We start from the raw sequence: 26751 nt of genomic DNA, 5'->3' as shown, positions 1-26751 counted from the left end.
TGCATAGAGTCCCACAGCAACCACTGTAGTTGGTTCCGCTGTCATGATTGCACGATGTTACAGCAAATTATATATATATATATATATATATATATAAAATGTTACCATTTATTTGAAATGTGAGAATAATTACAATCATAAAATCATACTTATGTATTAAAATGTAAGACTTTTGAAAAATTGATTTAAGACATTTTAATAACAATTAAATTAATGAATTTATTGCCTTTTAAGACTTTTTAAGGATCCGTGGGAACCCTGCTTTAAGTCCAGTTTTCACACGTTCAAAAAGCAGATTTTGTTTCGCTCCACCTCAGATGTAAAGATGCCGATTTTCATCTTGATCTCAGTGGGCGGGGCCTCCGAAACAGGAGAGGTGTAACATGTTAATGACTATCAAACTCAGCCGACGGATTTATGAAAACCTGATCAGTTGTACGCTGGGATTGGTTGAATACGAATGTTTCATAAGTCACACGTTGGTCCCGTCTTACGACCAAATGTGACCTCAGATTTGCACCCGTTTTCACGCAAGGTTGATAAATGAGAGCCATTGAAACAGTTCATTAATGAGGAGTGAGGCTGAGGAGAGACAGAGAGAATCTTTTGATTCAGAACTGGCTCTCACACACACTGGGACCAAAACTAAATATGATAAACTGATTAAACACATTTCAGAACGACAAGTTTGACCATATCAGACACTTCAGGAGATCAGCCATGTTGTTTGCATCTTGCTGAAAGTTCTTCTACCCGCTTTTCACTTCTGCAGTTGGTTACACAGCATATCTTTTTCTACCACCTGACCTCTGTAAATGCAGCTTCTGAAACTATTCCATGCTGCCCCAAAAAACCCCTGGTTGTGCATGAAAAAGTCAAAAAGATCCTCAGCACACATTGTTTCTGCCATAGCAAACACACGGAGAATTCAGCAGAGAACCATTTCACTTCCCCGTGTGTTTTATAAAAAAGATGATTCAGACCCTTTACTCTCAAAGGAGCCAATTTGTCTCATCTCACCTGGATTAAAGTCCTCCTGGAGTCAAAATAAAAAAATAAAAAAAACCTTTTCAATGAGGACAATACGGTGTATTAAATTCTATACAGTTAAAAATATATAGAATAATGCTTGATTTAATTTATAGTGATCATGTAAATGGCAGCTTAAAAACAGTTTATATAAATTAACATCAACAAATACCAACAAAACAGTATCTTGCATCTTCAAATTCAAACGCATCTTAGTTTACATGAACACAATGTTATATAAAGAAGATTTTTTTTTTAGTTAATGCATTTAAAGGGCCACAAAAAGTAACTTGAAGTTTGATAACACATGATCATGTGATCAACACAAAACATGCATATTTAACTTGCACATTGACGGATAAATGAATCTGTTTCCACACAAATAAAATCTCTATTTTCTTCCAGAATAGTGTTTATACTGGTTTAGTTATCTTACCAGGGATTTAAAACTTAAGGTTAGCCACAGGTGCAGGAAAGTTGATGATCTGTGGATGTTGCAGGAGGTGAAGTAGGAAGGTGCTGAGTCATTGCACAATGTGATTTATTTTTAGGTTAACAAATTGTTTTGATTTTATTTGTAATTAATCATTAATAGCCTCTGTAATAAAAGAACAACTCTTTATTTCAATAGTTTTTTGTTTTTTTTAAAGCTACAGGGAGCCATTGCAAAAGAGTCAATGGGCCACATGAGACTCCAGAGCCACAGGTTGCAGACCCCTGGTCTAGAAGATAACTACGGAATCACAACAGTATCATAATGAATGAACTCTTGCAGGGTTTTTCACGAATGCACATGCTTTGTTTCACAGTTGTATTTCAGATTCAGTGCAGAGCCACTGATATGTGTGCGCATACGCAGTGTTCATACAAGAGTATGGAGAAAAAATAAGAAGCCATATGATTGGCTGAAAGCAAACACACCTGATTGGCTGATGAATCTGTCAATCACTTTTTATCAGCCAATGGTGACGTTCATTGGCTTGTGACGTCAGGGCAGTCTCATAATTCACCACACACATTTCTCTCACAAATGTGCAGGTGTTCCACAGCTCAGAAGCAGTTTGTAAATGCACATTCAGCAATTTGCATTATCTGTGGATTTATATTACAAGTGTGTCTCAAAATAATATTTGTGAGGTAGAGCGTGTGCATTTCAGAATTTATATTACAAGTTTGTATAAAATATGTATTTGCGAAACAGCTCGTGTGCATTTGTGAATCTGAAATACAACTGTGAAACAAAGCATGTGAAAAACCCTGCAAGAGTTCTGTTCTGATTCCATAGATAACACCTGATGGGATTTTCATGAGGAGTAATGGATTTGTGTTGGAGCTCCCTCTGTAGACACGTTTGCTTCTTCATCTTTCCTATTCCCACCTCATCCAAAGCTTCGGAAAAACAAACAGTGTCGATTTCAGGGACTCACTGGGAGGACTGGGAGGATGTGGATCAACAACAGCCGATAAAAGTTTGATTTGTGTGCGTGTCAAAACCCTTGTTCGGTAATTAGGTGTTAATTATAAATGAGCTTTTCCACTAGACGGAGGCTTTGTGAGCAACACTAACACTATCCCACACCTTCCACAGGAGGAAACACAACCAGCATCATCGAGGGAAACACAGAGTGGGAGGACAGATGGGCCGAGGGGATGAGCAGGTATAGAAAGTACACGTGTGGGTGGATTCTTTTTGGAAAGAACTGGGCTCTCAGTGGTTGGATGACAATGTTTGTAGAATCAGTCTGTACTTTGTGTGACCCCGACTCAAAGTTTCACTGTGTTCTTTGTATTTTTTGTAGTTGTCTTGTGTGTTTTTGCTTTAATATTGTGCATATTTTGTGTATTTTTGATTTTTTTAACTTTTTTATTTTTGACAACAATTCAAACATCTTGTTCACAATCCACAACAGTATGGAGAGAAGTACAGCAGGTTACAGTGCAACAACAAATGTAAATTGAGGTATTCATGCAACAAGTACATTACATGAGCAATAGCAAAAACTGTACAGCACATATAAGAATAGATTATTGCAAAGAAAACAATAAGTAAGAAATAAAGGAAGACAAACAATCAAAAAAAAAAAAGGGGGGGGGTCTCCATTGAATGAGCAGTTTATCATGGGGCTCTATCTTTTATTAAAAATATGTTTTTGGAGCCTCAGAGAGTAGGTTATCTGCTCCATCGTATAAATATCCCACATTCTTTGGCTCCACAGGTGATAGGTAGGTGGCTCCACCTTCATTCAGTTGATGGTGATACATTTTAAAGCTGCAGTCAGAGAGATTTACCATAAATATTCTGCAGCCCCCTATTCCTACTGGTTTTAGTCTAGGAAGATCACCTGTGGATCGTTGGGAATATCAATAACAAACCCTCCTTGAGGGCCCGAGAGACCTCCTCCCAAAACTGATCTAGTTTAGAGCATGACCAGAATATGTGGGCATAGTTCCCTACAAAGTCTGCACAATTCCTCCAACACTTATTGGAGTAATGTGTGTATTTTTTTTTATCATTTTGTGTAGTTTTTTTGTGCATTTTTTATATATTTATTTTGTCTTTTTCTGTAATATGTGTTTCTGTCATCTTTTTGAGTATTTTTGTTGTCAACAAACAGGGAGAAAGGAGGAGCTCAGAGTAGAGCCAGGAGAATCAGATCAGATCTTCTCAACCCAAAAGTCGGTCATGGACCAGTTGTCAACGTGTCGTGAGCTTAATTTTGGAAATGATTCGTGCATCTATGTGATTTTAAATAATCCTCATCCAGTTCCTTCTGAAGTGTCCACCTACTGGTAGAAAACTTGATTTGTCCATCATTGTACGTCTCATTTTTCTCACATTTATAGCCCTGAGTTCTGTCTGAGTGGACGATCAATAATAGTTTGGTAGCTCATCACGTTTCATGTATTTTAGTTGTTTTTTCTGTCTAAATAGTTTAATAGGGAGAGTATCAGATTTCCCACAATCTACCCCCTCTATATCTTTAGTCTGGTCATTCTTACCAGGGCCTTTTTTTGCTTGAATCAATCTTTAACCCTCTCACAGAGGAAGCCATGTCACACACTACACACTACACACTACATAGGGTTTGTTTCACTGTGGAAACTGAAGGCCTGGGGCCATAAGCAGCCACCGGTGTAGCTTTGTACAGCACAATAACTATACAAATTGCTCCAAGAACACACAATATTACAGAAAAATACAGAAAACGCAACGAATAATTAAAAAATGCACAAAAAAAAAACACAAAATGACTCCAAAAACATATAAAATAACAATAATAACAAAAATTAAACCAAAAAAATACAAGACGACTACATAAAATAACAAAAACATATACAAAATGGATAAAAGATATAAAAAAAAATACTCATCACACACAAAACACCAACAAAAATACACCAAATGACTCCAAAAACACACAATATAACAGGAAAAGACAGAAAAACACAAAATAAATGAACAAAAAATAAATAATACACAATATTAAAGCAAAAACACCAACGATGATTGTAAGTCGAAGTATGTAAAAACTAAAAAATCACTCATCACACACAAAATGACAACAAAAATAAACTATGATTTCAAAAACACAAAAAACAACTGCAAAAATACAGAAAATAGGAGAAAAATCTAAAATATGACAAGAACAATACACAAAAACATCCAAAAAAACACAGAAAACAACCACAAAATGCACAAAAAGAACAAAAAAAAATACTGACAAGAAAATATATACAATGAGAAGAAAAACACTTTACTGTAATGATTCTCAGATTGGGCATTATTCTAAATGCTGACATTAATGTTGATAATGTGGCCTTCGGATCAGATAATCACATTTTTGTGGCCCCCGCTGTGATAAAAGTTACCTAGGTCTGGTTTCGATCGTTGCACTTTTGAGACGCGGCTTTGATTTTATGCCAAGGAACGCTGAATTATCCCCGAGGTGGTGATGGTGTATAAACAGTGTATTTAAATTTTCAGAAAGGTTGAGGCTTTCTTTGTTTTTCATGTCCTCATCCATATTAAAGCCATCGTTTCCATCTTGATATCGAATATTTGTAGCCCCCGACTGTGTCAACATGGTTCTATATATTAAAAAAACGTTTGACGCTCCTCAGAAGACGCAGTAAAGATGGCTTTGTCTGTCTGAGAGCGAAGGGAACACAGAAAACTTGAGAGAAGATCAATACCTTGACATCTCGATGGATGACGTTGTTGTCGTGGCAGTAGCGCAGCGCCTCCAGGATCTGTCTCATGTAGTGACTGCGGAACACATCAACACATCAAACTGAAAAACAACGTCAGGAAGAAGAAGAAGAAGTGATCACACACGCACACTGACCTGGCCACCGCCTCGCTGTAGACAAAACCAGCATCAGCTCGCTTCACGATCTCAAAGCACAGGTCGGCTCCGTCCATGCTGACGAGAACAAGTAACGGTCAGAGAACAACATATATAAAATATAAATAAACAAAAAACAGTGAATAAACACAGTGTGAAGTAACGTCAGCGTGAGAGGGGAAAGAAATGTGGTTCTCATTAAAGAAACAAAAATACAATAAATAAAGACATTACACACAAATATTAATAAATAGATAATAATAATAATAATAAACAACATATATATAATATAAATAATAAAAAACAGTGAATAAACACAGTGTGAAGTAACAGTCAGCGTGAGAGGGGAAAGAAATGTGGTTCTCATTAAAGAAACAAAAATACAATAAATAAAGACATTACACACAAATATTAATAAATATATAGTAATATTAATAAATAAATAAATATAATAATATATATATATATATATATATAACAAAAAAGTGAATAAACACAGTGTAGAGTAACGGTCAGAGCAGAGTGAGATGGGAAAGAAATGTGGTTCTCATTAAAGAAACAAAAATACAATAAATAAAGACATTACACACAAATATTAATAAATAGATAATAATAATAATAAACAACATATATATAATATAAATAATAAAAAACAGTGAATAAACACAGTGTGAAGTAACAGTCAGAGTGAGAGGGGAAAGAAATGTGGTTCTCATTAAAGAAACAAAAATACAATAAAAAACAAACACAAAAATATTAATAAATATATAGTAATATTAATAAATATATATATATATATATATATATATATATATATAACAAAAAAGTGAATAAACACAGTGTAGAGTAACGGTCAGAGCAGAGTGAGATGGGAAAGAAATGTGTTCTCATTAAAGAAACAGAAATAAAAAAAATAATACAAACATTAATACATAGATAATAACAACAACAACAAAAATACATAGTGAATAAACACAGTGTGGTCAGAACAGAGTGAGAGAAATGTGGTTCTCGTTAAAGAAACAAAGAAATAAACAAACAAAAATATAATTAAAGAGATAATAATAATAATAATAATAATAATAATAATAGATAAACAGTGTAGAGTGTGAGGGGAAAGAAGCAGAAACCCTAACCGTAACCAAACATTAATATATGAACCATTTGTGAATCAAACTCATTTTAATATAGAGAATATAATATATATGAGCATATATAATATATATATATGCTCAGCCTTTTTTGCAGAGTGGAAAAACTATTGAAATCCAAAATCGTTTTCACCAGCTAAACATTGTACAAATGTTTCTTATTTATTTAAATTATTCGCAATAATTTTAAAAATAAAAAGAATAATAATAACAACAGTCCAAGAATTTGTATATTTTTGGTAGTTTCGGTCAGAGGTGGAAGTAATGAACGACTCATGTTACTGTAACTGAGTTGCTTTTAAGGGTACTTGTGCTTTTTTTAGTATCTTTGTAACACAGTAATTTTACTTGTACAGTTTTTTTCCCCAGATAAAATATTTGCATGTGTTAAGGAAACTCTGTTTTAACTCGTAGTTACAAATTTTTATTCAATTTTATTTCTATTATTTTGTTTTTATTCTGCATATTGAATAAAAGTGGAATACCTTTGGGTTGCACGTATTTATTTTTTTATATTACATAACAGAAATATGATGACAGCAAATTGGACTTCAGACATCTTTCATAAATGAAATTACAATTATGATGAATGAAAAAAAAAAAAAAAAAAAAAAAAAAAAAAAAAAAAAAAAAAAAACAATTATGATGAATGGCAGGATGAAGTAAGAAACGAATGAATTATTAAGGATTGTGAGCAAACAGAGTTCACGGTCAGAGCACTGTGCATTATTTAAACCAGACTAAGGAGGAGAAGTAGCACTGCTTCCTTCCTTTGTTCCTGTGGGGAATTAAACCTTAAAGATAAGACTAACAATGACATTTAATACCAGGATGTAGCCGCCGCTGACCTACAGTTCTCTGAGATGTGTGGACCACAGTTTAAAACACGCACTGAAGATAATCCTGAGCTGAGAGACGATGAGCAGCAGGAGTGTCGTTATCACAGTCTATTACCACAGCAGCACAGGAAACTGATCCACAGGCCGTCTACCATCGCCTACAGTTTCTAACAAACGTATTCCATGAAGAATCATGAGAGATGTACTGGAAAACCAGGAAAGAACAATAAGCGACCTACACTTTGACTACTACCTGACATATAGTGCATGGACTTTCTTAACCAGGACCACTATAATTACTATACTATTATTAACGTGTTACGCTTTTGTATTTATTCATTCCTGCATTAAAAGGGTCGTTAATGGGTGAAATTTTAGCTTAGGGGCACATTTGGGATGTTGGAAATCATGGAACTTAAAGGTTGCAGTAGCCCACTTAAAGATGCAGTATGTAAGTTTTTTTTTGGTCAAAAATACATAATCACCTTTGAGCATATTGTAATTCAAAGTGTTCTGAGTGGACTCTAGTTCTCTGGACCTTCTCTTTGCTCTCAATCAATCAAATTAATCAAACTTTATTTATATAGCAACTTTCTTACAAATTCAACTGTAGAAATTTGCTTACGTGATTGACAAAAGCTAAAAATGATAAAAAGGTTTAGAGACTAATGCACTCAGATAAAATAAGAAAGAGTCTAAAATAAAAACAAAGCAGAGAAGTTTCAGAAATCTCGGAGCGTGGCGCTAGATTTCAGCCAATCAGAGTTCTTTTTACAAACACAGTGCTCCATGAGATTTTGCATTTTGTGATTTGGCGTTACAATTGGCTGATCGGCTAAAGTCGCGTTCTTATCTTTATCTGTAGTAAGAGTGCAATAGCGGACGCTCTAGCAGAAGTCTCCATCGCGGCATTAGGCACAACTGTTACACGACAAAGCAAGAGAAAAAAGGGGAGACCGACGTAGAGAAGCAACAGAATAAAGGCACAAACATACTCTGACAGAACGTATGTTCTCTGCCCCACGTAGTGGTGTCAGAGGCAGAGTGAGAACAGATGAGATACATAGCGTAGAAACCTACAGAAGCATATCCAAGGTGGAGAGAACCAGTGTTGTGCTAGTTACTTCAAAAAAGTAACTAGTTACCGTTTCTAGTTACTTCATTCAGTAACGCATTACTGGAAAAAGTAACTTTTGAGTTACTTTTGATTTGTGTCCGTACAGCTTCATATCAGTGCTGTATCAGAAAATTATCCACCGTTGATCAACTCTGTGGTGGAGGAATAGTGGTTAAGGAAGCTGGCTTGTAATCAGAGGGTCAGTGGTTTGAATCCCTCCTAACCCTACTGCTCCTGTATTAACACTGCTTTGGATAAAAGCCTCTGATAAATGAAATATTATTGTATCCAACCCTACAGTTTATAATTATTTACATTAACAGAATTAAACTCTGCTCAGTATTAATCTTTACAAACACCAATCTGACTCAAACACTAAGTATTCTTTCAACACCAGTTTCTATACCTGAGACCAGCAGAATCTGAAAATGTTATAAAGAATTGTGAAATAAGTAAAACACAAAATAACCTGAATATTATTTAGAATCAAAGATCAAACATTAAAGTGGCTTCAGCATCATAAAAACAGTTGTGTTTAACCTTAGAATGTTCCCTTACAGCTTAAGTACAAAAACTAGCAATAATGTTCAACATAAACACAAAAAACCTTCTAAAATAAATAAAAGAAAGCAGTCTGAATTAACATTAGTAATACATTTTGACCAACTCTGCTTTACAAAAACTGCTATAAAACAACCATAAATGATGTGCATATAAAGCACAAAACAGCTGCTCAAAAATTAAAACTAATTTTTCAGCCTTAGCATAGTAATGTAAAGTAAGCTGTGCATATTCCAAGTGCACATTCTGCTGTTGAAAATGCTTATAAAAATAAATGTGGAAAAACAAACTCACAGCATGTTTCTCAGCTACACAATGCTAAACATATCAGGCTAACGAGCTGCTGTTAGCGTTAGCTCAGCAGTAGCGACAGGCTTCTTATTTACAACAACATGCCGTGCAATAGCTTTGCTGACCAGTCCGTGGATAACAGTCACAGTCCGTTAAAATCCATATGCTGTTGTTTCTGTGCAGAGGCTTCCCTCACGTCCACCAACGCAGCATTAGCTTAACTTCACTGATGCATCTTTTGGAGACAGATTGGTTAAATAATGCTTGTATTCCAACTCTGAGAAGCTCGTCCTGCTCTTGCGTTGACTCGCCATGATTAGCTCACGTGATATAAACAGAGACATGCTGACAACGCTTCTTCTTCTTCTTCTTCTGTTTTACGGAGGTTGGCACGGCATTCCGCAAAACTATGTAGCGCCACTGTAAACAGGAAGTACACTGCAGCTAGCAAAGTAACGGACAAACGCACTATATTGTAATGTTAACTGCGTTATTTCTTTAAAAAACATTAGAGTACTAGTTACTGACAAAAGTAATGTTGGGGCGGTAACGTGTCACAAGTAATGCGTTACCGTCCAACACTGAAGAGAACAGATGCAATTCATTTGCAGTCTGGATGTGGAGTGGTGTGGGTCTGCTCTGACCAGCAGCTGGATCACTGCGGCCGCTGCAAATTGAGGCCAGTAACATTCATGTCAGAGTCTCTAAAACATCAACATACTCTCCAATAGAACAAGATATAAAGTCCCTACATTTCTCACTAATCTCTAATGAGTAAAAAGTCGCTAAGAACTCCACAGTTGTGCACGTTCATGAGGATATCTGTGAATATGAAACATGGAGGGGAGGGAGGGAGCGTGGTTGATTTCATCCCAGTCTCACGATTCTACATACTGCAGCTTTAAGGGGACACTATATAGAATTTCGACCAGATTTGCACCACCTAGAGATGCTATTTGTCTACATATGTTCTATAACAGTGCAGCAAATGCTGGGTTCAGCATTTTCAAGCTAAAAATTCCACTCTGTCTTCAAAGTGTTTTATAAACAATAAAGAGAGTAATGTTTGTGTGATTTGTGGCCTTCATAAGGACAGTAGCAGGTCAGAAAATCCAGAGTTCTGAGTTGCTTTGAACGCAGCATTACTGCTCATCGCTCCAATATTTTAAAATCACGATGAATCGTTTCATATCACGTGTTTTTTAATGTCAGTGAGGCTTTCCTGGTTAAATAAAGGTCAAATATGAAGCTCTGATGCTTGACTTAAAAGATTTGGAAGTGTGAGATGGAGCTTTTGCTAAAACTGCAGCGTTTTTCCTGGAGTCTGATAAAAGAATGAAAACACAGAGGAATTAGTTCTGGAGTCAGAGCAGAAATGGAGATAAAGAGTTGGCTGAGAGGATCCTAATCTCATCTCCTCATACAGTATCACTTCTTCTCTTCCTCCACTCCAGGCTTAGGCTAACACGCTTTTTATATTGCTGCTGATTACTGGAAAATCTGCTTCAGGCTTTACTTTGCCTTCATACTGCAGCTTTATTTCTTTCTTTCTCCTTCACATACTTGATGATGACGACAATAGAAACTTACAATTCAAACACCATGTAGAGCATCCCATCTGAGCTGTAGGTCTCCAGCAGCTCCACGATGTGGGGGTGCTTCAGCATGTGGCAGATACTGGCCTCCCTCTTCAGGTCTGAGAACACACACATGCACATACACACACACACACACACAGTTACAACTCAGCCTTCTACACACACAACTTTGTTTCAGGGCATTGATATTTGTTGTTACAGCTGTGATGATGACATCATTTACATGGATGTTTACATGTTGGTGTACGAGTTCAACTGGTAATTGTTATAACTGGTGACACAGACGTGAGGCTTTACTGCTATTTAGAATAATCTAGACTGTTTGTTCTGTCACAATATAATAAAAAAAAAACACTTTTAATGACTGCTCGGCATTGATTTTATGTTATTTTTCACATTTACAGTCAGCACCGTCACCTGCATCCAGTCACAGAATAACTGATTACTAGTCAAACTACAACACCAACAGGTACAAGTGATGTCTGCAATCATAGATAGAGGAGAAGGGACACACTCTAAATCAGTGTATTTCAACCTTGGGGTCGCCAGGAATTAAAAAGGGATTACCCGAAATGTCTAATTAAAAAAAATTTTAATTACTATTTCACTATTGTTTACCACACACAATCTCAAACAAAAATATTCTAAATATTAAAAATCTTAAGCAACAAGTTCTGATGAACTACGGCCGAAAAGCACATACCACGCTCCCAAGAATTCAGTGAAATGACTCGGTTCCACCGAGTAAAATAAATTAAATTATGAGACGTAAAATGGTAATCTACGTTTAATTGGGTTGGAACGATATATCACATGACTATGTTCCGATAAGTTTGGAAATTACCGGAAAAAGTCTCCGAGAGGTCATAGAATATCCATGTGAAATTACAGCCCAATTAAACGAGCATTAACAAAGTAGTTATTTGAAAAATGGGGCCCCCTGGGGCCCCCGTGGCACATACGGAGTAATGGGCCCTATTCATATATTGGTATGTGTCAATGATTCGGTACCACCAACTGTCGCAATATTTGACTAACAGATAAATGAGAAAACGACTTGCCTAACAAAAGGTGGTGGGCCCCTAATCAAATTGTGCGAGGCATTGTCGTAATCTACGTTGAATTATCTTTGAAACGATATATCACACGACTATGTTCCCATAAATTTGGAAATGACAGAAAATGGGGAGTGTGCCCCCGGGCCCCATTTCAAAAAAAGGGCTCTGAGCGTCTCATCATATTCATTCATATCATACCAAATTACATTCCGATCTAATGAGAACTAATGGAGGAGTAGTAATTTGAGAAATGGGGCCCCCAGGCTGCTCCGTGACACGTACAGGGTAATGGGCCCCATTTATATATTGGTATGTGCCAAATGCCAATGATTTAGAACTACCAACTGTAGTTGGCAAATAAAGGAGAAATCGACTTTTCTTTTTTTCTTTTGGGGCCCCTTGGGGCCCCCAAATCAAAAATTGGTCTCAGAGCATCTATGTGTAGACATCCATAGATTATAGCTACCAAATTTCAGCCTGATCCGTTCACGAATAACAGAGGAGTAACGATTTTAACTAGCGTTAGGGTCAACAACAAGAACAAGAACAAGAACAAGTGCCTTGCGACCCGAAATGTGGTCCTGATCCCAAGGTTGAGAACCCCTGCTCTACATAATATGTTAAGTATGGCACAACCAAATAACTATAACAAATAGAAGCTGTTTTTATTTAGTAGAGCTGTACTTTTAATATACTAATTAGGGGGTTTCCAATCCGGTTACTATCTAACAACACAAAAAATTAGCTTCATAAACTATTTCCATTCCCACACCATTTAGATATTTTGCATTTTCAAAAGGTTAAATTTAACTTAGATGGAAATACAATTAGAGCAAAATAAAAGTTATAATTTCTGTTGTTTTTTTACCTACATATGGTCCATGTTTTTGGACGGTGGGATGAGTAAACCTGCAGCTAACCTAGTCAACATATCACATAAACATGAGACTTATGTTGGCTCCCAGTATGAGACTGGTTGGAAACCATTGCTTTAAAGCATCTTATTGCTGCTTAGCAAATGAGCATCTACTGCTTTAATTAGCTCCCGTGATGAGGACGTTTAATGGAAGGGTTAGTGACGCTGAAAAGAGAAAACAGCGGCTGCCTGCTCGCAGTGATCGCTGGGGACAAATAACACTCACACGATAAACACAACCATGTAGAAAACTCTCCGTTTCCTCAGGCAACAGCAGCATAAAACTCAACTCCTCTGGATTTTAGCGCCATAAAAAACAACAACTGGAGAATCAAAGTCTGACGAGCAGACGAATCAATATCCTGCGACACAGAGAGAAAATTGTTGTGTCATGTTAGAATGAGATGAAGGGAGCGTGGATGGAACCATTAGAGGAAATGGTCCCATACATAAGTGAGCGGATTACAAATCCTCTAAACACACAGTGATGAGAATAACTGCAGCTTTAACCCAACCAGAACATGAAGTAACATAAATAGAACTGTGATAAAAAAAAGTTGGTAATAAAACACGTCATTATTTTAGATTAACAAGATGCATCGTGCACGTTGCAGGGGAATAGAAGCTTAATGTTGCGTGCAGAAATACTCTGAATTTGCAGAATTTACCACATGATTTTATCTGCTTGTGCAGAACTTATTAGGTTTATGCAGAATTCATCTTCACTTGCACATAATTAGGGTTGCAAAAGGGGCGGAAAATTTCCAGTAAGCTTACACACAATTTTATGCTCCCGAATTTTGGTATATTTAAAAATATTAACTTTTCCTTTTGGGTATATTTAAAAATATTTACTTTTCATGGGAATTATTTATTGGAATTAACCAGAAATTAGGAGTAAAATTAGAATTAATAAATATATCCAAACATCCATTAAACATAATACATTTTTAAAAAACATCACATTTCAACTATAGATTTGCAAAATTCTGAGAATTTTCAGGTTTGGAAACTTTCCATGGGAATTGATGGAAAAAACTGCAAATTTCCAAATTTTAAGGTTGGCCCTTAACAGGAATATCAAATAAAGTTAATTAGAATATATTCTAGCATCAGTTAATTAAAATTACTACCAATTTCCAGTTAAATCCAATAAATAATTCACATAAAAAGGTAATATTTTTAATATTCCCAAAGTTCTTGAGCTTACTTTCCATTTGCAACTCTACACAGAATTCATCTTCACTTACACAGCAATAAGGTTGCAAAAGGGCGGAAAATTTCCAGTAATTTTCCACAGGATTTTATATTCTGGAATTTTATGCATTTTCAATAATTTAACTTTACATAGGAATTATTTATTGGAATTAACTGGAAATTAGGAATTTCAAAAAACTGTATCATGCCCAAACATAAACATTAGAATCCATTCAACATAATACAATTAAAAAAACAGAACAGCAAAACTCTGAGAATTTTCAGGTTTGGAAACTTTACATGGGAATTAATGGAAAAAACAGCAAATGTACACAATTTTAAGGTTGGTCCTGAACCGGAATATTAAAAACAGTTAATAAAAATATGTTTTAGCATCATCGAAAACATCAGCGTCAGTAATTTAAGATTACTCCTAATTTATGGTTAATTACAATAAATAATTCTTATTAAAAGTCATTATTTTTGAATATTAACAAAATTCCTGAGCTTAAGTTTCTTTTGCAACTCTACACAAAATTAATCTTCACTTGCTCAGAATTATGGTTGTAAAAGGGTGGAACATTTACAGTAAACATCCACGGGAAGTTATGCTTAGGAATTTTGTGCATTTTCAATAATATACACTTTTCACGGGAATTATTTATTGGAATCAATCAGAAATTAGGAGTAACTTTAAAAAAACTGTATCGTATCCAAATGTTAGCATCCATACAAAATAATATCATTAAAAAAACAGAACAATTTAACTAGGTTTTGCAAAATTCTGTTAATGACTTGAATGGAAATGGAATGTTAATGGGAAAAAACAGCAAATTTACATTACAAGAATATTAAACAAAGTTGGGAAAATATATTTCAGCACAATCAAAAATATCAGCCTCTGCTTCTAAAATTACTCCCAATATGAAAAATTCACATGAAAAGGCAAGGATAATTTATTTGTATAACAAGCACTTTTTAATCATGTAAAGAACATTCAATTTCCAAAAGAAAACATTAGACGGTTTAAAAATCAATAAGAACAATAAAATCAGCAGTAAAAATATTTATTACAACAATAATAAGTTTAAAAATCTCCCCCTCAATCATACGCAGTGGAGGAAAATAATTGCCTTTAACTTAGATTTAAAAAAAGATTTTAAATCTAAAAGAAGTTTTTGAATATTCCCACAATTCCTGAGCCTAAAGATTAACTAAAGCCCAAACTCACTTTTTTTTTCAGCTGAATACAAATGTACAGTATGTGTGTATTAAATAGTGCTACTGATTGATCCTGGTCCAACTTTTTACATTTTAGTAAAAGTACTTAAATTTGGCGTATTTTGTTGTAAAATGCCAGTGTGACTGCCCTCGATGGCAGAGGTTCTCAATCTTGGGGTCAGGACTCCATTTGAGGTCGTGAAAAACTGGGAGGGGGTCACCAGATGCCTTCAAGAAACTAAGTAAACTACCATTTCTTTTAAACAATTTCAGCCGTTTTACTTATTTTTTTTCTTCCTTTTCTCCATTTACACAAAATGTGCCATATTTTAACCTATTTTCATCACTTTTTCTTGTCACATTTTTGCTCCTTTTAACACATTTTTTATACATTACTCCCATTTACACTATCAAGACATTTTCGGCATTTATGAACCCTTTCCACCACTTTTCCCACCTAATATTGCACATGTTGACCCACTTTTAACCTATTTTCACCATATTTCATGCTTATTTTTGCCAATTTAACCACATTCACAATTTGTCATGCCCATTATTTGCCAGTTTAAACTAATTGTTCCAATATTGACTCTTTGACACCTTGTACAGAATTGTGCCACAAATAAAACACCACACTTTCATAGTTGAATAGAGGCAGAAATGTATGGCCCAGCAGTTCAAACCCCATTTCTCTAACACCACCACATTAGTGCTAAGTGGAAAGCTGTGGTCTACCTAAATCCCAGTGAGAGCCACGTTATTGGCGACACGCTGCTGTTACTGTCAAACAATCAAGGATTTCATTAAAAACATCTGAGCGTGTTCTATCCCTGTGAATCTCTCTTCATCCCTCCATTCATTCTCTCCGTCCTTTGATCCACTCGTTCGCTCTCGGCAGCCGAAGGCGGAGCTTTTTGAAGGTTGAAGCCAACAAGAGGAAGATGCAATATTTTCATTGGATACTTTATGTATAAAGACTGTCCTCTGGCACTCAGCTGTAGAACATGTAAATACTCAACTCGAGGACTAAAAAGGAAAAGCTATGACATCAAGTTTTATTACGCAAGTCTTTTCACTGTAGCGCCTTTTTTTATTGCATTTATGTTTGTGTTTTTTTGTGTTGTTATTATTTATTCAGAGGACTTGTTTCGTATGTTGAGAACAAAGGATCGACCTAGAAATGGATATGGAATGGATGAGGAAACGGCAAAACAAACTGGGAAAAGAAACATCATTAGTTAATCCACAAACTGGAAATACCTACAATTGCATTCAAATAAAATAAAAAATATAAATATTAGGGATGTAACGATTAATCGTAAGGCAGTTAAAAATCGATTCATAGGTATCACGATTCACATCGATGCTGTGAAAATTGAATCGCAGTCCTTTTTTAAACAGCAGAGGGCGCTATCCAGAAGTGTTGACAGCGGGCGGAATCTGCTACTACTTTCTTTCTGGCCGCCTTATACTCTTAAACATGTTCATAAATAATTCCTTACCCCTTTGGCACTGAAAGAATATCTGTAATAATACGTGAATATCTGTAAGTCACGTTGTTCTATTAGCTCTGTCTGCTAGCATAGCATCTCTTCTTCACTTCAAGATATCTGCATGCCAACCGACCACTGGGCTACCAGCGCCCTCTGCTGGTTCAAACAAATATCTGACGCAACTACAGTGCAATGACTGTTTTGTTTTTTTAAGTCCAATTGTTAAGGCACAAAATACATTTTCAGTTGCACTTTTAAAAAGAAAAATAACTATTATGTAGTTTTGTATTGTTTACTATAGAACCAGAATTTAAATTAATAGGCTTCTTCATTTGTATTATTCCTTTTATTTATTTCATTCAGGATTTATTTTGAGTTAAATTGCATTGTTTTGAATAGTTTATCAAGGGATTCTTTTGACAATGAAAAATAAAAGGAAAATAGTACAGTATTTTACCAAAAAAAAAATAAAGTAATATTTTTCAGTCATTTATGTACAGTCCCATTTTGTAAAATAAATCGTGAGAGAATCATATCGTGAACACAGTATCGTGAATCGAATCGTATCGGGAGTTGAGTGAATCGTTACAACCCTAATAAATATATATAAATGCAAGTGTGTAACTTTTTTGTAATTATTTTAAAAATGTATCAGTATTTGTAGTGCATTGATCCTCAGTGTTCCTATGGGAAACTTCCCTGAATGCTACTGCTAGAGACGATTAAATAATAATAAGACTAAATCAAATATATGTTTTTGTGTGCACACTCATACATACATACATACACACACTCTGTGAGAAAAGGTTAGCGTGATGTTCTGACATTAACGCAGTGACATTTAATCAGGGATGAATCCGTTAGCCTCTCGTGCTAACATTAAGAAAATCCTCTGAGGACAAAACACAAAGCTAGCACTGATGATGGTGATGCTAAAACTCATGTAATTGCTAGCTTAGGGCTACTGTAGCCTTCACTGTTTAATGTCACGTCGCTAACGATGGAAGCTAATTACCCCAGGAGTTCTTACTGAGTTAAGAAAGACACGTTTAAGGTTCAGGCTAAAGTTATCAGACAGAGACGTACCCGTCGATATCAGTAACACAAAATACATCAAAAAGACCAACACACACAGACACAGACACACACACAGACACACACTCAAATTCAACATGACATAAAAAGAAAATCAAGTGAAGTTACAGTCGGAAAATAGAGAAAGTTAAGTATATACTGTAGGGCAGGGATAGGTAACTTTTATCACAGCAAGGCCACAAAAATGTGATTGTCTGACCCGAGGGCCACATTCATGGCAGTATTAAGAATAACGACCGATCTGAGCATTTACACTGAAAACAACAAAGGGTTTTGTCGCCGTTTGTTGCCTTTTTGTGTAGTTTTTTCTGAGTTTTTAGTCATTTTGTGTGTTTTTTGAGTCATCTTCATGTATTTATCTGTCATTTTGGGAATTTCCGGTCACATTTTGTGCTTTTTATATGTTTTTGTTATTTCTTGTGCGTTAAGTTTGCATTTTGTTTCCTGTCAATCTGTGCCTTTCTTAGAGTTTTTCAGTATTTTTGTCATTTTGTGTAATTGTGTGTTTCTTTGGTGTCATCTTGTTTCTGTGTTGTTGTTTTGTGAGTTTAGGTGGTTGTTCTGTGTGTAAGATGTCCTTTTGAGTGTATTGTGAGTCTTTTTTTGTGTATTCTTATAATCCTTTTGGTGTTGTTGTTGTTGCTTTGTGTATTACTATTGACATTCTGTTCATTTTGGTGTTGTTTTGAGTGTTTTTTTGGAGTTATGTTTGGCATCATATTACTTCAAATTTCTTGAATTACAATTTTTAGTAAATTTGTCTTCTTGGAGGCCGCACAGAATTAGACGAAGGGCCGCATGTGGCCCCCGGGCCGTCAGTTGCTCATGTATGCTGTAGGGAAAAGTGAATGAAAATAAAGACTCTGGAATATTAATATCAGTACAATAAATACACAGTTAAATACACACACAGACACAGATAATGGACAGACGAACTGACAGACTAATTAGAATCCAATTCCAAGTCTGTCAGTGAGCAGGAAATGAACATGGAGGAGAGGAAACATGATGAATTCTGCTCTCTCTGTGTTTAACTGATGTGTGTGTGTGTGTGTGTGTGCGCGCGCCCCCTAACTAAGTGTGTGTTCCAAGCCTTGGCTGACCAATCTGTTGCCAAGACACGAAGCGTTTGACCCACTTTCCTCGCTGTGCTGGTGTGTTTGTGTGTATGATTGTTGTGAGATTGTGTAATAGTTGTGTGTCACAGCTGCTCACTGGTGTGAGACGCTCTCATTTCTACAGGTAAGACAAACTGTGTGTGAAAACTAAACGCCAACAAAACGACAACAGCAGACAAGAAGACGAAATGAATGATGTGATGAAAACAAGCACAAACGCACAGTGATATTTCTTTGTCTGTTTTGGACTATTTTGGACTTTGTCCTAATTTTTCTGTTTGTGCTCCTTTTTTCCAGTGCAGTGGAGTTTCACAAAAGAGTTTTTTTTTACAATAGAAATGTAAATTTTAAATGCAACCCAATCATCATCACCACCAATCTCTTTCTCACTGCCTCATTACAAAACAAATCCACACTAAACACTCTTCACTAAAAACACAAACCATCCAAACACGGGAGGGTTGTGTGTTGAGTTTCAGTACAAAGAGTTTTTTAACCTCGCAGGCACATCCTGGTTAAATAAACACTGATTAAGCACACATACACCAACATATCTGCACCGTCTGAGTCTGTAGATCACCTATTTACTGTTAATAGAACGCATCAGTCTCTCCATTCTGATACTGGAGAGTGAAAATATCAGCATCAACATACAGTGTGTGCAATGATAAATCTACCTCACAACACAATAGGAACAATCTCCTCTTTCCAACACTTCTCCCACATTCTCCTCAGGCTCTTTTTGGCCTTATCACACAGAGACCCCACCTTTCTTTATTCCAACCTCTCGTCCTCTCTGGTTTCTCATCCCCATCTCATCTTCTGCCTGCACACTATCACACAACCCCCACCACGATCCATTGCTTCACTTCCAGGATATCTTTAATTCTCTTCGGGATTAATGCACTACCTAGTCTTGTCATGTTTTGTGTTTGTCTTTTCTGTTTGTCTTCTTCTTGACATTTGTATTGGTTGTTGCCTTACTTTTTCTTTTGTCTTGTTTTATTTATCATGCACGTCTTATTTTTGTTTTATTTTGCCTTTTGTCTTTCCTTTTGTGTTAGTCTTTTGTCTCGCCCTTCCTATTGTTTTTGTCTTTTTTGCTCCCTTTTTATCTTACATTGTCTTGATTTTTGTCTAGTCTTGTTTGTCACGGCTTCTGGCCTTTGGCCTCCTCTCTTTTCTTGACTCTTGCCTTACCTGTTTATCTTGCCTTGTCTTGATTTTTGTCTAGTCGCCTGTCAGGTCTCTTGTCTAGTTTTGTTTCTTGTCTTTTCCTTCACCTTGCCAATAATCCTTCCTTGCCTTGAGTCTGACTTTCTGTTTCATCTCTTCTCTTGACTCTTGCCTATTATCTTGCCTTCTGTCCCAACTCTTCTCTCAATTCTTGTCTCGACTCTTGCCTTGGCTCGATTTTTGTCTAGTCCCCAGTCAGGTTTCTTGTCTAGTTCTGTCTCTCATCATGTCCTTTGCTTTGCCTAAATTATTTCCATGTCTTGCCTTGCATCTGACCTTCTGTCTTGACTCTAGTCTCGACTCTCGCCTTGCCCATTATCTTGCCTTGTCTTGATTTTTGTCTAGGCTCCTGTCAGGTCTCTTGTCTCTCGTCTTTTCCTTCACCTTGCCAATAATCTTTCCTTGCCTTGTTTGTCTTGCCTTGTGTCAAGCCTTCTGTCTCCTCTCTTATCACAACCCTTGTGTCTGCTCTCATCTTACCTTGCCTTTTATCTAGTCTCATCTTGGTTTCTTGTCTAGTCCTGTCTCTCATCCTGTCCTTCGCCTTGCCTAAATTCTTTCCATGTCTGTTTATCTTGCCTTGAGTCTGGCCTTCTGTATCATCTCTTCTCTTTCCTCTTATCTTGCCTTGTCTTGGTTTTTGTCTAGTCACTTGTCGGATCTCTTGTCACTCGTCTTGTCCTTCTTCTTGCTCATAATCTTTCATTGTCTTGTCATATATCTTTTCTTGTGTCTTGCCTTTGCTCTTGTCTTATCATATGAAGTATAACGTGTAACCACCACAAAATCTTACTTAAAAACAAAACAAATAAATCAAGAACCAAGATACAAAATAAAATTTTAGGATGTGAAAATAGCGATGCTGCCGTCTGGTAAGCAGTTCCTTAGCCTCCAGGCCCATACTAGCTGACTCCAGAACAGATTTTTTCAACAAGCAACCAGGTTTTTTGAATAATGTACACCTGAACCGCTTCTGACCCCAGTGTGGGCATCAGGGGCAGTCACCTGGTGTCATGTACACAATTTCCTATCTGTGTGCAAGACATTCAATGAGATGCACATCCTGTATAGTCATCCTCACATTACATACCTGGTATATCCTTACACCCTACACACTTATTTGTAACCTTTTACTCAGGGTTCTCACCAGGAATTTTTCACAGCATAGGGAGTGTGGCGTGGGTTGCGGATCTGTACTGGGTGGGTCGCGGAAAGCTGGCCAAAAATAAGAAAAAAATCTTAATGTCTGTCATGTGTGACTTGTCTTTTATTTTGAAAGAAACTTTTCTTTTGACAGGCATACTGTGAAAAGCATGTTGCACAGCAAAATATATAGATTTATGTTTTAAAAAAAGATTATATATGCATGTTTTCAACAGCTATCTTTGAAAAAAAACTAAAATTCGTTGGTTGCGATTTGATGACCGAGGCAAAACGTGGGTCCCAGGGTGAGTTGAGAACCCCTGATTTCAGGACCTCACGATTCAATTCAGGGTGCTACGATTTGATTAATTAATGATTATTAGGATATTAAGGATATTAACAACTATCACAATTTTTTATGCATCTTTTTTTCTTTTCCTCACTTTGTGGCTATTTCATACTTTTAAACAAGCAGGCACATGCAGTCAGGGTAGGCAAGGTAGGCAGTGCCTACCCAGGGTGAATTTAAATGAATGACATATTCATTTTAAAAAAAAAAATAAAAATGTAATTTTTTTTTTTAAATCATAATTTTTTTTTTTTTCAATTTCTGATAGACTACAGTACCGATAAGTTTGAAAGTGTCAGCATTTTTGTGCTTTTCATAGCCCAAATGAGTGACATCACTATGCGCCTATTTCCTGGAACGGCGCTGCACACTCCTGTATTACGAGGAGGAGGACACACCTCTCCCGAAGGCACACTGCTGCTCTGCCTTTAGCGGCTAAAGTTTAGCCCCATATCACGTGAATGGATGTTTGCGCATGCGCAGTCAGTTCCCCACGGACCCACTATGAAAAACCTTTTACGCAAAAAGGCAAATCGCTACCCTGCCTTTGGACGTAACCGTGTTATGTTAATCCAATACGTACGCACAGTGCATAGTGAATACAAAACAGATATCACGTGGCCACATCTAGTGGGCGGGATACCGCCCGGGCAGGATTACACTACAGGTTGGATGACAGCGATGGAGAGGATGAATACATTTTCACAACTTACTTTTGAAGAAAAGCGACAGCTTTTAAAAGATGGGAGACCAACACCTAAGCAACCAGACCTTCAGCAAAAGAAAGGTCAGAAAAGTGTGCGGACTTTCCAAAGTGAATGGTACAGACGGAAGGAATGGCTTTGTGGATGCGCCTCACGGAACCGGCTGTTCTGCTTCCCGTGTTTGCTGTTTGGCGATACATCAATAACAGAATCTTAAATCTTTTTTATGGAGTAGACCTTTAAAATAGTTGTAGATGTTATCTGGTGGACTAATAGTTTTTATCAGTTGTTGTTGACTATACAGTTTCACTAAACCAAAGATAGATAAAAACTAAATGCCAACTGATGAGAAACCAAAGACAGCAGCAGAAAAAAGACTAAACTCCAGAGAACATCTGAGTGATGATGAGTCTGGTAAACTTTCCAAACACGTGACTGTGGGAGAAACCAAAGAGATACTCCAGCCTTACCCTCGGTGCTGAGTCCAGGACTGGAGGTAAACTGGGCCACGTCCACAATTTTGACAGCAAACTGCTGCCCTGTGTCTCTGTTGATGCATCTTCTGACCACGCTGAACGGACCCCTGATCAACACAGAAACAAAAACAACCATTCAGAAGGAGTTTCAGGAGAGTGTCTCCATCATCTCAGAAAGAAACACACTTTAAATCAGGGGGTGTCAAACTCATTTCAGTTCAGGTGCCAAATACGGACCAGTTTGATTTCAAGTGGGCCACAGATTATCGGTGGGAAAACAAGAAATTTCAACAATCTTCTCTACTTTGCACTTCTACCGTCAAAAAATAAATAAAGTATGTAAAGCACTGACAATGTTAAAGCAATAAGTGACAGATATCAGTCCCTGCAGGTTCTTCACCTAAATTTACTTGATTTTGTGATTTATTCTTATTTAATTTGGGGAAATCTTGTGGAATAATTTGAGTTAAATTGCAGGATTTTCTAAAAAAAAAAAAAAAAAAAGAGTTCTTTCAACAATCAGCTTTTAAAATTGATTGCCATCATGTGATATAAATGTGGGCCCCTGCAAATATTGTTTCATTGAATTTGTGTATTTGGAGAGACTGCAATATCTACAACCAAATTACCGTATTTTTCGGACTATAAGGCGCACCGGATTATAAGGCACACTATCAGTGAATGGGTCTGACTGGGTCTATTTTCATACATAAGGCGCACCAGACTATAAGGCGCACCGGTTTGTTGTTGTTGTTATTATTATTATTAAGAGGTATTAAGCGAAACTAAATAGTCACATAAGTCAAACTTTATTCAACTCATTAACAATAACTCTCAACATTGCTCAGGATTAACACATAAAATACAGAACAATACACTCACTTTTTCAGTTCAGTATGTTGAAGCACAGTACTGGTACATATCACTCCATGAGGTGTCTGACTACGTTAGCCCTAAAGCACCAAAAATCCATAGTTTACCAAAGTTGTACTAAAACATTTTGACATATTAATTTCATATATAAGGCGCACCTGATTATAAGGCGCACTGTCAATTTTTGAGAAAATTAAAGGATTTTAAGTGCGCCTTATAGTCCGAAAAATACGGTAGTTATTAGTTTACACATTGATTCTTCATGTTTTTGCTATAATTTTTACTTTATCCTGCAGGCCAAATTGGACGCCCTAAAGGGCCGGAATTGGCCTCTGGGACCCAAGTTTGACACATGTGCTTTAAAACATTAAATTACACTTAGGTTAAAAACAAGAGAAATATAAGGACACAATAACATTTGAGTCAATAAGTTGAAAAGCCCTGTCCCATTACTGTTTGACCATGTTATGCTAGCACCGCTATGTGAGAAACCAGAGGTCTCCAACTTTTTTCAGGTCAAGACCCTATTTTTATATCACAAATTTCTGGCTTTTTTCACCCAAAAAATTAGTTTTTTGATCACGTTTGTTATATTGTTTTACAAATATAGAGTAGTGAGGATTAATATACCAAGTAACAATAAGTGCCAGCTCAGATTTTATTATACTGCATTTTACTTTAACTACATGTATATTTGAGAAAGTGAAAGTATAGAATATAGTTGTTTGAGATTGTGTGGTGTTTTAATATGTATATATATATATATATATATATATATATATATATATATATATATATGCTCTGAGCTGTCTGCCTCTTCCTGCACTGCATGTCTATTTATGTGATATTATGTATTGTTTTTCTTTAATAATGCAAAATAGATAAATAAAAATGAATAAATACAATTCAAAATAAAATAAAAAAATGTATGTATTTATTTAAAATTTTGAAAATATAACAGAAAAATAAATAAATGTAAAACCCAAGGGTGAAAAAGCCTGTGCTAAGCTAACTCCAAAGAAAATACAACACATTTAGCATCTGCAATATGTGAAACGCCTGAAAAATGACAGAGCTTGGAAGAAGACGGCTGCTGGAGTCAAAAACCAAATCATAATTGACAAGAAAAACAACAACACAAGCTTTGAAAATAGAGCAGAAAAAAGCTTCTCAGAGGAGGAAAAACTATTATTGATGCGTCAGAGAGATCCCGTCTCTCTGTAGTATTCAGGAAACAAAAAAAAGTGGACAACCAATGTTTGACACTGTTTCCAGTGGAGAGAAGAAATGATGAGTGAGTGAAAACAGTGGCATCAGTCAGAGATGATGATGCACTTCACACTCACAGCATCAGGACCAGCTGATCATTAACGCACACTGAGCAGAGGGACATGAAACAAGCTGCTCAGTGTCGAACACACACACACACACACACACACACACACACACACACACACACACACACACACACACACACACACACACACACACACACACACACACACACACACACACACACACACACACACACACACACACACACACACACACACACACACACACACACACACACACACACACACACACACCATCTGCTTACTCTTCAGGATTCAATGATTTATTCTTCACATTGAAGCATGTAACTTATTTATTATTTATTTATTCACTCACTTTTTCATGAATAAAAGTCGAGGTAAATCAGGTAAAAACTAAAGGAGAAGATGAACTCCAGCAGGAGAAACTCAGGCATGAGGTCAAACAGAGCTTTCATTAGTAACTCAGTCTGGTTCTTCTACAGGCGTTATTTTTCCTCCACAGCTCAGTAAATGTCAGGCCTGGCCCAGGGCTACACTGTGCTGATGCTGTGGAACAACAACAGAAACCCCCGGGACTAAGAAGAACCAACGGGGTCACAAGTCACAAACACAAGGTATGAGCTGATTTAGAAAACTTTAAGGGGACATAGAGCAGTGTTTCTAAAATGGGGGTATATGAACCCTTAAAAGGTACACAATGGCTCTACAAGGTACTAGAGAGAGAGAGAGAGAGAGAGAGAGAGAGAGAGAGAGAGAGAGAGAGAGAGAGAGAGAAAGAGAAAGAGAGAGGAAAATTTACAAATATACAGTAACCCCAGGCGTTAGATCGTTAGATGAGTTGAAATTATAAAAACTATAGAAACAAGAAGACAGTTATCAACATCCCCCGCCAGACTGGTTCTCAATATAACTCACAACCTTTTTGTAAATGTCCTAAATCTAAGCACTTAGATGTATACATATTATCACATCAGAATATAAAATTAGTACAGTAACTATCCTAAACAATTTGTAAGAAAAGCTGTCCCCTTTGAAGATACCTTGAACAGAGAAAAAAAAATGGCACAAGGGCAATATTTTTATTTATTTATTTATTTGATAGGGACATTGCACATTAATGAACATCAGTGTAAAACAAATGTAAATATGCCGGATTATAGCTACAAAGCTAGCTCCGGAAAGAATATTTGCGCACTTCTCGTTTTCGAACTCCATCAAGGTATTGATACCCTGAAACCACACACTAAATTTGGTTATCCTATCTTAAAGCAGAACTAAGTAACTTGTGCTTAGCGCTCCCCCTAAAGGTCCCTTTTGGTTATGTCACTGTCGTATACACTCCACACCCACGAGACAGTGAGACGGGCAGTGGGAGGCTTCCTAAACATATCGAGGTAAAATCAAAGCAGTTGATCTTGAATAAACCTACATTCTGAGTGAACTCATCTTTTAGTAACTCAGTAAGCTAACCATTTATACCGTCAGACGGTGCTGTTTATGACAAGTGACCAAAAAGCACCACTGTATTCCAGCGACTCATCATGGGCGATTGAAGTGACTGCAGTCGCTACAGTCGCGTTCGATGTGAACACACCTTTAGTGTGTATTGGGCTGTCATAAAGCA

The 26751-nt window shown here is 36.5% G+C and overlaps 1 protein-coding gene across 15 annotated transcripts in view; it reads right to left on the bottom strand.

The window, feature by feature from the left end:
• LOC114454634 (peripheral plasma membrane protein CASK-like) overlaps positions 1-26751 on the bottom strand; it is a 131961-nt gene that overhangs the window by 50114 nt on the left and 55096 nt on the right. For all 15 annotated transcript variants that reach the window (XM_028435193.1, XM_028435200.1, XM_028435204.1 and 12 more), the window contains exons 2-5: positions 22933-23045; positions 10925-11030; positions 5376-5453; positions 5224-5296 (exon numbers count right to left, since the gene is read on the bottom strand). In XM_028435193.1, the coding sequence (XP_028290994.1) occupies positions 5224-5296; positions 5376-5453; positions 10925-11030; positions 22933-23045 (370 nt within the window). The remainder of the gene's footprint in view (positions 1-5223; positions 5297-5375; positions 5454-10924; positions 11031-22932; positions 23046-26751) is intronic.

The sequence above is a fragment of the Gouania willdenowi genome, chromosome 21 (assembly GCF_900634775.1).
Source record: "Gouania willdenowi chromosome 21, fGouWil2.1, whole genome shotgun sequence".
Lineage (NCBI taxonomy): Eukaryota > Metazoa > Chordata > Actinopteri > Blenniiformes > Gobiesocidae > Gouania > Gouania willdenowi.
This window is presented reverse-complemented; position numbering and strand designations above follow the sequence as displayed.